Raw genomic sequence first — 14,437 nt, 5'->3', positions numbered from 1 at the left:
TTCCAATCGTAGCTGAAATCAGACTGGAAAGAAATAGTTTTAAAATTGCTTTATTGTTTATATAACAAATCCAAAGCGTCATATTAAAAACAAAGTGTCTCATTAATAAGTCATCTGTTTCTTTCTCAGTCAGGGCAGCTGAATGAGTACACGGAGAGAAAGGAGATGTCGGCTGACGTCGTTTGCATGAGTCTGGCCAATGTTCCCCCCGGGGAGCAGCGCTCCCGGTTCCTCGCTGTTGGGTTGGTGGACAACACTGTCAGAATTATTTCCCTTGACCCTTCGGTGAGTAGCTGTGCTGTTTCTGCCTTCTGTTGGCTTGAGATGTTCAGAATTATACTCCAGAGGTGGGCTGTGTCCATCCAGACTGTCTTTTTGTATTCAGGTGGATGACCAGGAATGGATAGCTTGCATGGCTTTTCTCTGCTGGCTGGGAGGAAACATGGCCCTTGATCCTTCCTTGAAACAGATACCCTTGTTTTATCTAGAGTCATCCATGCCTGAAGGGTTCACCTGATGAGTCACAAAAGCATTTTCTTCTTCTCTTTCCGTTCTGGGTGGGGCTTTTTGTTGGGGTTCCCCCCGCATCTCCCTGTTTGCACCTGTACTAAAAGCAGACTCACTCTGCAAGCAGGTCAACAGCAAACCAACCTTACCATTCTTCTACCTGCAGCAGATGAGTGTTCAGAGGATGGCTGCAGTAACATAAATTTTGCTCAGGTCACTCCATTCTAATAGCTACAAACTGTACTAGAACAGTTTGGAAGGATCCAGTTTATATTCTCTGAAACCCAGGCTGCTACCGCTCCTGCTTGCCAAAATCCACAGAACCAGCATCTATTGTGACTTTTTTCTGTGCTGGGTACTTCTTTCTGGAGATTTTAAAGGGCATCTTGAAGCTCCTTAGGTGGAGCTTGAATCCCTTTGTGCCATGCCAGGTCTTGCTGACTGGTCCCTCTCTCCTGTCTCCCCCAGGACTGCCTGCAGCCGCTGAGCATGCAGGCGCTGCCCGCGCAGCCCGAGTCGCTCTGCATCGTGGAGATGGGTGGCACGGAGAAGCAGGACGAGCTGGGGGAGAGGGGCTCCATTGGCTTTCTGTACCTCAACATTGGCCTGCAGGTGAGAGGTGCCTGCCTGGTTCTGACAGGCATGTCTTGGGGAGTTTTTGCTTGGAAGGTGGATTGTCATGCCTTGTCATCATGTGGCACAGCACAAAGCCTGGCTGTTCCCTCTTTGCTTAACAGCCATGAGCAAGGCATTCACTGTGTGACAGAGTAGAGGTACAAGTTTCCCTACACATTCCTAGACTTAAGACTAGTTAAAAGACTGTATTGTCCCACATTTCATGTAGGATGAACTGTGCTTTTCCCCTTCAAGGAAGAGGACATGTTCTAAAAAATACTTCTGGGTGAAATGTTGAGCAGCTCTTTAGAAACTGCCTGTAGGGCAGAGTATCAAAGAAGTAACTGCCCACAAGCAGAGGCTCTGCTCTAATAACTCTGCTGTTACACAGTTTTTTGTTACATCCAGTACTGACTCTGTGATCTTTGACCAAAAAATGTTGTTTTGACAATTTGGCATGTGGTAAAAATAATCAGCACAGTCCAGGTTCTTTCGCATGCCTCAAGCTTTATGTCAGAATGCAAGCTCTTTTTAAGTAGCATTAAGTTTTTGGGTAGATCCTTTGTACCAAGAGGGATTGGGATCTGGAATTGGCCCTCAGGTTTTAATGGCTTATGTGACATACTGAAGTCCTTGGTCTGTTTTTTATTTTGAGGGGGGGAGGGGGTGTGTGTGTGTGTGTGTGTGTTTGTTTGTTTTACAGCGATTCCTTTCCGCCCTGTAGGGCTGTGCTTTTTTTTTAATATTAAGAGCCAACTTAGAGCGTGGCTGTAGGAGAGAGCTGTGCCATCAGCTAGGAAAACAAACACCTAATTCCTCAGAAACTGCCTCTCTGTTTTGAGTTATGGCTGTAGTTAGTGATTTCTTCCCTGCACCTCCATCTGACTCTCTGGTTTGACGCCCAGAATGGGGTGCTGCTGAGGACTGTCCTGGATCCCGTCACCGGGGATCTCTCCGACACCAGGACCCGCTACCTCGGCTCACGGCCCGTCAAACTCTTCCGCGTCCGAATGCAAGGCCAGGAGGCGGTGAGTGAGGAGAGCTCCTGCATGGGTGCAGGTCCTGGTTTTCCTTGTGGGGTGGGCAGGGTGGGGAAGCATCCTTGCAACACATCAGGACCCTCTGGGTAAGGGTGGGAAGTAGAATGACTTCACTGTGGAGCCGCCTGGCTCGCGGCTTGCTCTTTCACAGTCTTGTTCTTGTTGGTATTCCCCTTACTACTTAGAAAGTAATGTGTAGTGCTGCCCTACCTTCTCTAAAGTAGGGCTCTTCTGACCCATAGGCTGTGTTTACAGCATGTTTGGAGAGCTTTGAGCATGTTCTTGGGCTTAAAGACACTGAAAAACCTCATCTTGCCTTCCTTAGTGCACAGAGAGGCACAGAGAGCCCTGTGCAGAAGTCGTACCCTTGAATGCTTGATGCAGTGGATGGTTGTCTCCTTGCATGTTGGAAATGGTTCAGCCAGGGGCTGGACAGCTGCCATGCAAAGTTCAAGGAAAATATTTGCATGATTTGGCATAGAAGGAAGAATGTGTTTCATCAGAAGTGCCATTTCCAGCCTTTCTGATGTGGCACTGGGGAAATCAGCCACCCCCTGCTTGACTCATTTTTGGATGACACCTTCAGAGTTGAGAAATATTGCTGATCAGCGTAGGGGGCCAGATCTGGGAATTTAACCTCTGCTGCAGTGTCAAGGTACACTGGGTGAAATTCCTCAACTCGCTTCTGCCAGCTGTAACTTGGAGATGGGGAGCTTTGCAGCTCTAGCAGAGAATGCCTGTAGAATAGCTGAGTGCTTTTCTACTTTGAGACCAGCTGTTGTCACTCAGGCAGAAAGTAAGGTAGCACTGGAATTGATTTAGTGAAGTGTACAAAGCTGAAGAGTTTAGAAGTCCATCTGCTTCGTTTCCCTTAATTTGATTGAAAATAGGCTTCTGATTATTTCAAGTAAATTTCATTAAGACTGCTACAGCATTTGAATTGTGATGAAGCACTAAATACTTATTTTAAAAGATCTGTTCCTGCTAGAACAGGCTGTTTTAAAAAAAAAAAAGATATGACAGTATTGTTGATCTTGGCTTTTACAGATAAGTAGTGTTATTGCACCTCAGTTTGAGTATTTCTTGTCTTGATAGTGCTTTAAAGTTCCTCTTTATGCCATATGCAATGTCTAGATAGAACTGTCCCGTGAAAGCAGGCAGTGTCTCTGCAGGTATGGTCCAAGCTGGGTGGGGTCCACCCACCAGAACTCAGTTGTTGTAGTGGGTAAGAGCTGGGCACTGTGCATCCATTTGTACTGTGTGGAGTGAGCTTGCCTCCATCCCCAGAGCTGATACATGTGCTGCTTTCTGTCCCAGGTGCTGGCCATGTCCAGCCGCTCCTGGCTGAGTTATTCCTACCAGTCACGCTTCCACCTGACTCCCCTGTCCTACGAGACACTGGAGTTTGCATCTGGCTTTGCTTCCGAGCAGTGCCCAGAGGGCATCGTGGCCATCTCCACAAACACACTGAGGTAAGCACTGATGGGGAAACACAAAGAGTTCAGGGCAGGCAGAGCTGTCGTGAATCCCACCAGACATTCAAAAGGAAGAGCTAAAGTGACTTAATTTAACCTCGGAAAGACCTTAATTATTAGTTGGTTATTGATAATGATTTGATAGAAACACTTGAATGGGTTTCAGAAAACAGACAATACAAGGATAGTTGTGCTGTCAAAAAAGAATTAGGCCATGCTTCTCAGTTTTGTATTTTCTAGCTTTTTTAAATAACAAGTGGAATTCAAATTATCCCGAAATTCTCTGATCCTTAGAGAGAGGGAAGCTTTTAATAAATGTGAACCTATTGTGTGTTAGGATCTTGTGGTTTGTGATCTGAATTGGCTGCTTTGAAGAAAATAAACCACGTGATTTAAGAAACCAGAGGCATGACAGGGATGTATTTGTTGCTTTTTAAAAGTTCAGCTGAGATACTAAACAGATAAATGAAAATAATGGACCACAAATTCAGGAACTCTGCTGTATGCACTTGAACAGGCACTTTTTTCATATCTGCCCTCATTGAAATATTACAGCATTCATTGCTTTTTAAAGGAGTCATTCTTTCTGGAAAGACTTGTGGTTTTTAGACACCAAATGCCAGAAGAACTGGCATTTCAGCTGGCAAGTCACAGGAAGAAAGAGCTGGCATTGGATTTTTCGTGCTCTTTGAACTAAAGTGCCTCTGAGGAGCATTTGATTACGTGTCAAAGTCAGTGTCACATTTAGATTCAGAAGATGTGTTCCCCAGGCGTGCACTTTCCTTCTTCCATGTGCTCTTTGTTCCTCTTGGGATAGACTTGATTCAGCACCATTCAGAACACACCCTGGGACAGTGAGAGCCCTCAAGTCAAGGATCTCCTTCTGCAGGACACACCTGTCCCACAGCCTGGGCTCCCACTTAGGGTGCTAAGTTTTGCTTCTTGCTGTGTGGCCTGAGAAAGCTGCTACTCCTCTCCAGCAGTAGCAGAAAGCTCAACTCCACATTTGTTCTCTTGGACAGCTGTTTTTAGACCCTGTTCAACACGTGTCGCATCTTTGTCCCCCAGGATTTTGGCCCTGGAGAAGCTGGGAGCAGTCTTCAACCAGGTTGCCTTCCCGTTGCAGTACACACCCCGAAAATTTGTCATTCACCCAGAGAGCAACAACCTGATCATCATTGAGACAGACCACAATGCTTACACTGAGGCCACCAAGGCACAGAGGAAGCAGCAGATGGCTGAGGTAATTGGGGTGGGGGACGGGTATGTGCATCTGTTCCCTGGAGGAGACTTCTGCAGCTGAAGTACTTCCCAGCTGCCAATGCCCACAAAGGTTTTGTGCCCTGTGTGAATGCCATGGGCTGAAGGGAGTGGAGCTCTGCCTCAAAACACGAATTTCAGCAGAATATACCACTTCCCAGTGTTCCTTCCTTTGCATGTTGTTAGGGCAGGCTGTAAGAACCACATTAGTGGAGGATAGTTATGCTTGTGTAACACTGTTCTCTGGGATTTCTGTGACTGGTTGAGGATGTTTGCCTTTCAGTGGGTTGTTTATTTTCTTCTCAGTGTTGTTTTCAGAGTTGTTGATATGGAGAAACAGCTCCCCAGGCAACTGCCCCTTGGGCAGGGCAGAGCTGACACTGCTGTGCTCTGAGCTGCAGAGGCCCCTGGGGAATAAGCTCAGGGTGGGTGGTAGGTTTGGGACTTAAAAGCTTTTATATCTTCACAGACAGTACCTTGCCCTGGACTACCTGGGCTTAGGGGAAACAGAGAGGCTGTGTTCTAACAGGGCATGCTGGGAAAGGAAATCACTGAGCTGTTCTCTTCTCCTGTCCTTTGATGTGCTGTAGGAAATGGTGGAGGCTGCAGGTGAGGATGAGAGGGAGCTGGCTGCAGAGATGGCTGCAGCCTTTCTGAACGAGAATCTCCCCGAGTCCATCTTCGGTGCTCCCAAGGCAGGGAATGGACAGTGGGCCTCTGTTATCAGGGTGATGAACCCCATCCAGGGAAACACATTAGATCTGGTCCAGCTAGAGCAGAATGAAGCTGCCTTCAGGTAAGAAGCATTGCTGGGTGCAGCAAGAATCTCTGCTTGTGATGAGTCTTACGTGTTTTCTTCCTTTTGCTTAGCTGTTGCTGAGCTGAAATCCAGATGCAGCATGTTATTGAGAGCCTGGCTTGAAATTCCAGAAGTGATAGCCAAATGGTTAAAGCTTTTGTCTTGCCTTTCCTTCCCTTCCCACCCTGATCTTGTCTCTATGTGGCATTAAGAGCTGGTCATGCTCCAGAAGTCATTGCTGGAGCCCAGTGCTTGAAGAACAACACAGGGATGAAAATGACAGATAAGAGAGCAGGGAACAAGGGAATGTGCTCTTATCTCTCACTTCCCCTTCTCATCCAGATAAACTGAGGACAGATTAAATGGAAAGGAAGTGTTAGAGGACTGCAGGGGAAAACCAACACAATAACCACAAAGAATAGCGAGTGCTTCAACAGGTGAAGTGGAGTTAGGTCATGCTACTCCAAAAGGCTGACTCTGTCCTGTTTTGTCCAGGATTTCCAACCTGGCTGAGCTCTGTGTTGGGCAGGAAATAACACTGGAAGATAAGGAAAGTTATATGCACGTGTCCAGATTGGAGCAGCCTTTGAAAAACAGCTTCTAGTGGAGCTCTGCACATCACTGGGCAGTGTCCAGCCTGTGAAAGCAACATCTTGGGCACTGTGAAAACATAAAACACTTTGGGCATATGTGACAGCTGAAACACATATAGAGAGTGTGGGAGAATGAAGGGATCTGCATTAAATGTTCCTACAAGGAGGAGAAATGACCTCTGAAAAGGAAATGTCAGTGCTGAAAGGCTGGGCTCTGGAGTGTCTGCTGGGCCAGGCGCAGGTTGTGCTCTCGGGGGATCCAGTCCGGGTGTGCGGTGTGAGTGTCCCGGTCCCACTGATCTCCTGCTGTGTCCTGTCCTTCCCAGTGTGGCTGTTTGCCGGTTCTCCAACACTGGGGATGAGTGGTACGTGCTGGTGGGAGTCGCCAAGGACCTGATCCTGAACCCACGCTCAGTTGCTGGGGGGTTTGTCTACACGTACAAACTGGTGAACAGTGGTGAGAAGCTGGAGTTTCTGCACAAGGTGAGGGGGATGATGGGCTCGTTTCCAGTGAGGCTGTTGGGGTAGCTGTTCCTTGACTGAATGCTGTAGTAATATTGCAGTATTTGGTGAATCCTGGGCAAGATCATTGTGCTGATGTTGCACACTGGAAGCAGCCTGGGAAAAAATAAGCTGCCTCCTACAAAATCATTTGGTACATCTTTTGCAGAGCTGAGGATTGAAGACAGATCTCTGAGTCCCGGTCTTTTACCCATCTGACTGGGTAAATGGGAGAGGAGCAGTGTTTTTCATGCCCCTGTTAGGGAGGGGAGGGAAACAGCTCTGTTTTTTGAAATATGAGCTCAGAGAGCTGCTTGAGCACTTGTTTACAGAGCAAATTCATACTTGAGTCACTCGAGTCCTGGTGCTAAGACTGTCAGTCCTTGGCTGACCACATGAAGCTGGTGTGAGCTGTCATCTTTCCTTGGAAGCAGTTTGGTTGTGTGTAGAAATGATTAGTGACCAGCTTGCTTGACAGGTCTCGGGGGGGGCTTTAGCGAGGGTTACAGCAGAAAAAATACTGTTCTCCTTCCCACGTGCTTCCAGCATGGCTGAGATTTGAGCAGATGAGCACATGGAAAGGAATGTTGTGGCTTATTCATTTTCTACTGATACAGTGTGTGGGTTCTGTCCGGGACCAGGGCCTTCTCTGATGCCACTGACAGAGCTGATGTTGTGAAATAAACTTCTCTTAGCCAGTGCTGCCGAACTATGAATTCTGTAACTGGAAGTTGTCTCCATGTTCCCCTTCTCTGCTGTGGCTGATCCTTTTGGATTGTTTAGTGGAGATTTTTCAGCCCTGTCTGAGTTACTGGCATTGTGGGCACACTAGTTGTTCAGATATAACAATTTCTTTGATGGCAGCATCAGGGTGTCTGTGGCAGATGGCTGAACTAGATTTATGCCTTTGTTTAAAAACAGTCTGGGTGGATTTAGGCAAAGTCTAAAGACTTTTTGCTGGATACAAATCAAAACTGAGAATTGAGGCAACAAGATCCTCATCTTTTTTTGCTGCCTACCCTGTGTGGGGTTCTTCACTTCAGTTAAGGTGCAGTGCCAGCAGTGTGCTGTCTGTGAGTACCCAGGGCTCTGTTAGCTGCTCATGTGGCAGCTGTTGAGAGGCTGCAGAGGACTGACCTCTTGCTCCTCCTGCAGAAGATTGTGATCAGCCTTTTGCATTAAAAGCCTTGGTACAGGCTAGTGAGCTTCAGCCACACCATTAGCTGAATCTATCCTGAAGCTTGATGTAAAGTTAGCTCTGTTAATGAGGGTCTCACAGCCTTTGACTTCCCTCCCTAGACCCCTGTGGAGGAGGTTCCTGCAGCCATTGCTCCATTCCAAGGCCGAGTCTTAATTGGAGTTGGAAAACTCTTGCGTGTGTATGACCTGGGCAAGAAGAAACTGCTTCGGAAATGTGAGAATAAGGTACTGGCTTCTGTTCCTGTCCAGAGATGTCATTTGGAATGAGTGATGCTTTGCAGCAGGAGCAAAACAAGGGGTTTAGCTGCTGCTCCAGCCCAAGTATGTCTGTGCCATGCTGGGTGCATATGTCTGGAGTAGTGCTGGACTGGGCTGTTGTGCCGCTCCTCTGCACCCCATGCACACATGATTTTCTCATCACCATTCAGGCAGTAGTGTTGCAGGTTCCTTTTTGTCCAGCTGTGTGCAGGAGCCTATACAGACTGTAAATTGGCCACCTGCTGCAAATGTGAGAGGTCTTACCCAGATACAAAACAATTGCTGGAAACGTTTCCTTAGACTGGGGGATCAACAGGTGGGGGACAGAAGTCGGAGGGTGCATAAGAGCACCTCATCAGATCCCCAGAGTGTTGAAAAGGGGGTTTTCTCCTTCAAGTAGATGGTCTTGCTTGCTGAACATCTCTGGTATTTGAGGAAAAAAAGTTGCAGTGTGGTTTTCTAACTCTTAATTGCCTGTTCTTCCCTCTCCCGTGCAAACTGCAGAACCTGTGCCAGTAGCTCATTACTGCACAAAGGAACTCCAACAAGCTCACAGGCAGACTGGGAACTTGTAGGGGAATGGTTTTTTGTGTTGTGTGGTTTTGTTTGGGTGTTTTTTTCCCTAAAACATGACTCACATGAGAAATTGAAGCTTTCTTGCTCGGGCCTTCCATGAGCACGTAGTGAGGGGACACAGAAGCAATGCCTGCTTGCAGGGGTGCCCTGGCATCTCCAGCCATAGGCTCACCAGCAGAGCTTGTTCTCTGGACATTGCTCACAGGGAGCAGGCTGTGAATGCCACGTGATGCCTGTTAGGGTTGCACTGTGTTGATGGTTTATTTAGAGTGGGGCTGTAGTATGGCAGAAGTGAAAGGTAATTTTGGAGGGAACAATGGGAAATGGGGAATGAGATGTAATTCACAAAGGGAAATCACATTTCACCTGGAGTAGGGCAGAGTTAATGGGTGATGCTCCCCTGTTTGAAGCCCTCGTGTTTTGTCCTTTTCTTTCTCAAAAGCATATTGCCAACTACATCTGTGGGATCCAAACCATTGGGCACAGGGTGATTGTTTCAGACGTTCAGGAGAGTTTCATCTGGGTGCGTTACAAAAGGAACGAGAACCAGCTCATCATCTTTGCTGATGACACTTATCCCCGGTGGGTCACCACAGCCACTCTCCTGGATTATGACACTGTGGCTGGAGCAGACAAGTTTGGTAACATCTGCGTGGTGAGTGGGCCTCGGAGAAGTAGGGGCTTTTTGGAAGCGTTTTTCCTTAGAACATCCATGATTTATCTTAAAAGAATGAGAATCTGTCCTTAGCTGGAGACAACGCCCTGTACCATTGACTTGTTTTTATGGAGTGACTGGCTGTCGTCATAGTGGGCTGCAGTTTGTCAGTTTGTTAAATGAAGCAAACAAGTTGAAGCATTAGCAAAGCCTAAACATATTTCTGAAGTCTCCAATATTTTGTGTTGAAATTGCCTCAAAACTTGCAGTGAATAAGCCTTGAAAAGACGCTTGTGACTGTGAAAGGGCCCATGAGAACTTGAGTCAAGGTTATCACTCTTACTTTTTCTGACTAAACCTCATCGCTCCCATTTAGCTTTCTCTGTCAACTTCCTCTCCAAAGTTGGCTCTGTCAGTGCTGACACTTCCCCACTTGGCTGGATTTCAGCAGAGGAGGAGGAAAGAATGGATGGTCTTTCTGGCAGAGCTTTGATCTCTTTCTGAAGCGTGCTCGGGTGCTTTGGAGTGCAGAGTTCAGCAAGTGTCAGATGCTGCGCCTGCAGGATTTGGCCAACACACACAAATCAGTCCTCTTCAGTTTTCCTGCCCCACATCCATCAAACTGTTTCCTTAGTGGGAACCACCTTCAGATCAGTTTGACCATACCTCCCAGGCTGATCTGCAAGTGCCAGACCAGGCAGATGCCGGTCGTGAGGTCCTGCCCAGGGCTTTGAGTGATGGGCCATCAGTCTTGACAGCACAGTTGTCATTTAAAGGCTATGTTGGAGGGGCAACTGGATGGTTTTGCTGTAAATGGAAAGTGATTCTTACAGAGTCCACAAAAGCAGCCTTTCAGAGAGTACCAGAATTCTCCATAGATAATGTGCTGCTTCTCTGCAGCTTGTTGATTGTTTTCTTGTTTCTCAATGCAGGTGAGATTGCCTCCCAACACCAATGATGAGGTAGATGAGGATCCCACAGGCAACAAAGCTCTCTGGGACAGAGGGCTTCTTAATGGAGCATCACAGAAGGTAATACTTCATGGAAAGCACATGGTTATTCTGAGAAAAGAATTCACTACTTTTCTGTGAAGGTCTCTGCAGTGTTGACCAGGAAATATATTGGCAGTTCTGCTCCTACTCTATCTACTGTGCTGTGGGTGATTTGTTTTCACTGTTGCTGGAAGTCAGATTCAGTTTCTGAAATCACAGCCGAAGCCTTGTGGTGTTTGGAAGCAGCTCATTTTCTTATGCTGCTTTCCCTCATTACTTGCATCCGTTTGTCCAGCTGAGTTTTGCCATCTGGTCACAGGTGGAAGGCACTTCCTCTCTAGAAAGGCATTTCAGAACTAGCAGGTGGCCAAATTTATTCTGCTCTCCTCTCTCAAGCCTTTTGATGCTTTTGTGTAAGCTAAAGAAAAAACCTGCTTCTGTGGTTGCCTTTCAGGCTGAAGTGATTATGAATTATCACGTGGGAGAGACGGTGCTTTCCTTGCAGAAGACCACGCTGATCCCAGGAGGCTCTGAATCTCTTGTCTACACCACCTTGTCAGGGGGCATAGGAATCTTGGTCCCTTTCACTTCCCATGAGGTAAGTAGGCCCAGGGTGCAATGTTGCTGCCTTTCTGTGTGCTCATGCCCAGCCAGTATATTAAATGTGCTGTATCCTGTGTGATTGCAATGCAAAGGGGAAGAGCAGGAGCTTGCTGACTCCTCTTTCTGCACTGGTTCTGTGAGGACTTGAGAGCTTTCCTTGTTGCATTACTGTTCTAAACCTGTTTGTGCTCCCCAGAAGCTCTTGGGTGGTTCAGTGTCTGAGGAGGAGTCCTTTGGCCTTGGCATACTTTGTGTAGCCTGTTGACTGTTGGTCAGGCACCCCTCTCTGTTTGTTGTGGCCTCTTGGAGCAGCGGATGCTAAAATATTCCTTCCTGGAGCTGCAGCTCTGAGCTGCACAGCTGCTCTGTGCCTCAACTCCTGGCCAGGGTGATTGCTTAGCTCTGCTGTGGGTGCTCCCTGTGGGGAAGTGGTGAGGGAGAGGCTGTGACCTTGACTGCCATGTGCAGGCCTGCTCTGGCAGAGCCTGGTATCACAGGACCACAGACTGGTTTGGGTTGGAAGGAACATTTAAAGACTGTGTAGTCCAACCCCAACTAGGAGTGTGATGGCAGCTTTCAGCCAGTGCAGGAGCAGCTGCCTGATGGGTGTTGTCTTGCTTTGCCAGCAGCACTGATGTGCTCTCTGATCAATCCTTAATCTCCCCAGGATCATGACTTCTTCCAGCATGTGGAAATGCACTTACGGTCTGAGCACCCTCCTCTCTGTGGACGAGACCATCTCAGTTTCCGCTCCTACTACTTCCCGGTGAAGGTAGGCCTGAGCTCTTAGGATCAGCTGGTCCTGGGGGTGCAGAGAGTTGCTCTGGGGCTCAGAGCTGCCTTGAGGCTGGCAGAAGCAAGTCGTGGTTGCTGTTCAGTGGGGAAGACTGGGGCAGTAGCATCCACGGCTCGTGTAGTGCCTGAGGCAGGATGCTGGCTCTTTAGCAGCACTCTGTAAGGAGAGCAGTACTTAGCCCTTGAAACTGTGGCTGTTTTGGTTTCCTGACTCTTGTAATGAGCCTCCTGAGAGTTGGTCCTGAGACTCAAGCCCAGAGGTGCTGCTGCATTTCTCTACACCACAGCATCTCCCCTTTTTCCACTGGGAGAAGCAGCATTACGTAGCCGTAGGTGTGGCTGGGTCAAATGGATGCTGCCTTGGGTTATGTTTTTTCCAGCACAATTGGAAAGGGAAATCTCCCTAGAAACGGCTGTTCCTGCATATTTCTGCTTTTGAGGAACCGTTAGAAGCTGTTGACTGCTAAAGGCTGTGACCAGGAGGGTCCAGAGTACTGAACCAGAGTAACTGTGTGGTAACTACTGCCACAGTAACCTGTGTAGAGACAGCCAGAACGCTGTCCCAGCAGCTGAAGCTGTCCAGATGCAGAGGATGTTCTTGTTCTTGAAGAGCTTGAGGCTGACTTGCAAAGTGCACAGCCTCAAAGATGTGTCCTTTCTGACTGAAGCTGCCTCTCCGTCATCACTCACAGCTTCCCCCATCTTTCCCAGTGCAGGGCTCAGACCCAGGTGGATCCCTCTTCCTTTCCCTTATGTGATTCTTCAGCTGCACCCAGGCCTTTTGGGTTTCTCTTTCGTTACTCAAGCTGGCCAGTAATTAATGTGCTGCTAACTGCTGCTATTCAGCAGATGAGGTCACCAAGCATGGTCTTGTTTCCAGGACAGGATTAAGAAGCTTCTGGGAACAGACTGTTTGTGGCCATTTTTCCCCGTTTAGGCAGGGTTCAGTGCCTCTGTGTGGTGTCAATTCAGTGCTCTCCTCCTTGCCTCTGCAGAATGTGATAGATGGGGACCTGTGTGAGCAGTTCAACTCCATGGAGCCAAACAAACAGAAGAATGTGGCTGAGGAGCTGGACCGGACCCCACCTGAGGTATCCAAGAAGCTGGAAGACATCCGCACCCGCTACGCTTTCTGAGGGGCAGAGCAGCTCACGGCTCCTCTGGGTGTTCTTCCACGTTGGGAGGAGGAATGTGTGCTTTTCTTCCCCTTTTCAGATATTGGTTTGGTCCTCTTGGTTTATGTTTCAAAGCAAGGTGACGTCAGTAAATACAGTATCAGCTATTAGGTGTCCCAACACATCCTGCTGCGTATGTGAAGGCTCCTGACATTCCGGCTTCCAGCCAGAGCAGTTCTCTCTTGGGAAGTGCCCAAGGCAGGATGCAGACTGACCCTCAGTCCCATCTCATTGTCCTTCCTTTAGGATGGGGGAGCCCCTGGGTGTCTTGCAGAAAGTCCTGTAGGGCAGATCCAGCTGAGTCTTTGTCGTGTCAAGTGGGATTTGTGATTTCCCAGTGTTTTAGGAAAGGAAAGAGCTGTGGCATGATTCAGGATTACCAGGCTCCTCTTAATAGTGCTCCGGGCTTCCACCAGCCCAGGGAGCAGCTGATGGGAAGCCTGGCTGTGTGGAGAGTGTAACTGTCGCACTTGATTTGAAAGTTTTCTTCTGAATTGCTGGGGGTTTTTTTGGACTCGCCGTTTCTGACTGTTTTCCCTGTAAATAGAGTTTTGTACAATGTTGACTCTCTTGGGGGTGGGGAAGAGCGAGGCCTGAGTCTGGGACTTGATTTGTTTCATAATAACTTTGGCAAGAGAGTGTCTCCAAGCTGTGACTGTGAGCAGCACATGAAGAATAAAAGCCTGTTTTTTCACTACCCTGGCACTGGGGTTCTTCTCCTTCGCAGCAGCTGCTGCTGACCTAGCGGGAGGGGAGGAGGAGGAATACAGAAATGTGCTCACCCTCAGCCCCATGCCCTGCACTCCTGCAAGCCCCTCACTGCCCTGCCTGGAGCTGGCCCCCTGCCCTGCAGCGTGTCCTGAAGGCAGAGCAGTTGTTCTGCCTTGGGACACACACAAAGGAGGGTATGGAAAGAGGGAAGGGAAGAGTTGTTTCTCCAGCCCTTCCAGGGCATGGCTGAAGCTCAGGGCTCCTGTATTGCCCATTGAAGCAGCAGCAACAGCTTTGAGAGGAGCAGCTGGCTGCCAGGAAAGGTCCTTGTCCTGGCAACCTGAGCAGGCAGCTGCAGAGGCTCCCAGCCTGGGTGCACCCACACAGAAGGTGTTTCCTGGTTCTCTTTGTTCCCTGCTTACTCCTGCCAGAGGGTCTGTCTGCAGAGCTGAGATCCTGTGGCATCCCATTAAGGATGCTGCTCCCAGCCTGGGCTTGGGGAGGCAGGTGGCCCCTGTCCCGGTGCTCCCTCTGAACAGTCTCCATGTTCTGCAGTGTGAGTGCTCTGCAGGGTGAGGGTAAACATGCCCTCCTACCCTGTCCTTTGCACCCTCCTCTCCCCTCTCCTGCCCTGGCTCGTCCTTACAGGCCTACGTTGGCAGGGGCTTAACCCAGGGCTGCG

At 48.6% G+C, this 14,437-nt stretch overlaps 1 protein-coding gene across 1 annotated transcript in view; it reads left to right on the top strand.

Annotated features, from left to right (window-relative positions):
- The window catches only part of SF3B3 (splicing factor 3b subunit 3), a 29,226-nt gene extending 15,485 nt beyond the window's left edge, over positions 1–13,741 (top strand). The window contains exons 14-26 of the mRNA XM_027647132.1: positions 130–285; positions 976–1,119; positions 2,028–2,150; positions 3,480–3,634; positions 4,706–4,880; positions 5,488–5,693; positions 6,616–6,772; positions 8,090–8,215; positions 9,267–9,479; positions 10,412–10,510; positions 10,926–11,069; positions 11,742–11,846; positions 12,865–13,741. Coding sequence (XP_027502933.1) covers positions 130–285; positions 976–1,119; positions 2,028–2,150; positions 3,480–3,634; positions 4,706–4,880; positions 5,488–5,693; positions 6,616–6,772; positions 8,090–8,215; positions 9,267–9,479; positions 10,412–10,510; positions 10,926–11,069; positions 11,742–11,846; positions 12,865–13,005 — 1,944 coding nt within the window. The 3' untranslated portion in view covers positions 13,006–13,741. The remainder of the gene's footprint in view (positions 1–129; positions 286–975; positions 1,120–2,027; positions 2,151–3,479; positions 3,635–4,705; positions 4,881–5,487; positions 5,694–6,615; positions 6,773–8,089; positions 8,216–9,266; positions 9,480–10,411; positions 10,511–10,925; positions 11,070–11,741; positions 11,847–12,864) is intronic.
- The last annotated feature ends 696 nt before the right edge of the window (positions 13,742–14,437 follow it).

The sequence above is a fragment of the Corapipo altera genome, unplaced genomic scaffold, assembly GCF_003945725.1.
Source record: "Corapipo altera isolate COAL_440 unplaced genomic scaffold, ASM394572v1 62, whole genome shotgun sequence".
NCBI classification, from domain to species: Eukaryota; Metazoa; Chordata; class Aves; order Passeriformes; family Pipridae; genus Corapipo; species Corapipo altera.
The sequence above is the reverse complement of the archived record's forward strand: the minus strand, read 5'-3'. Positions and strand labels throughout refer to the sequence as shown.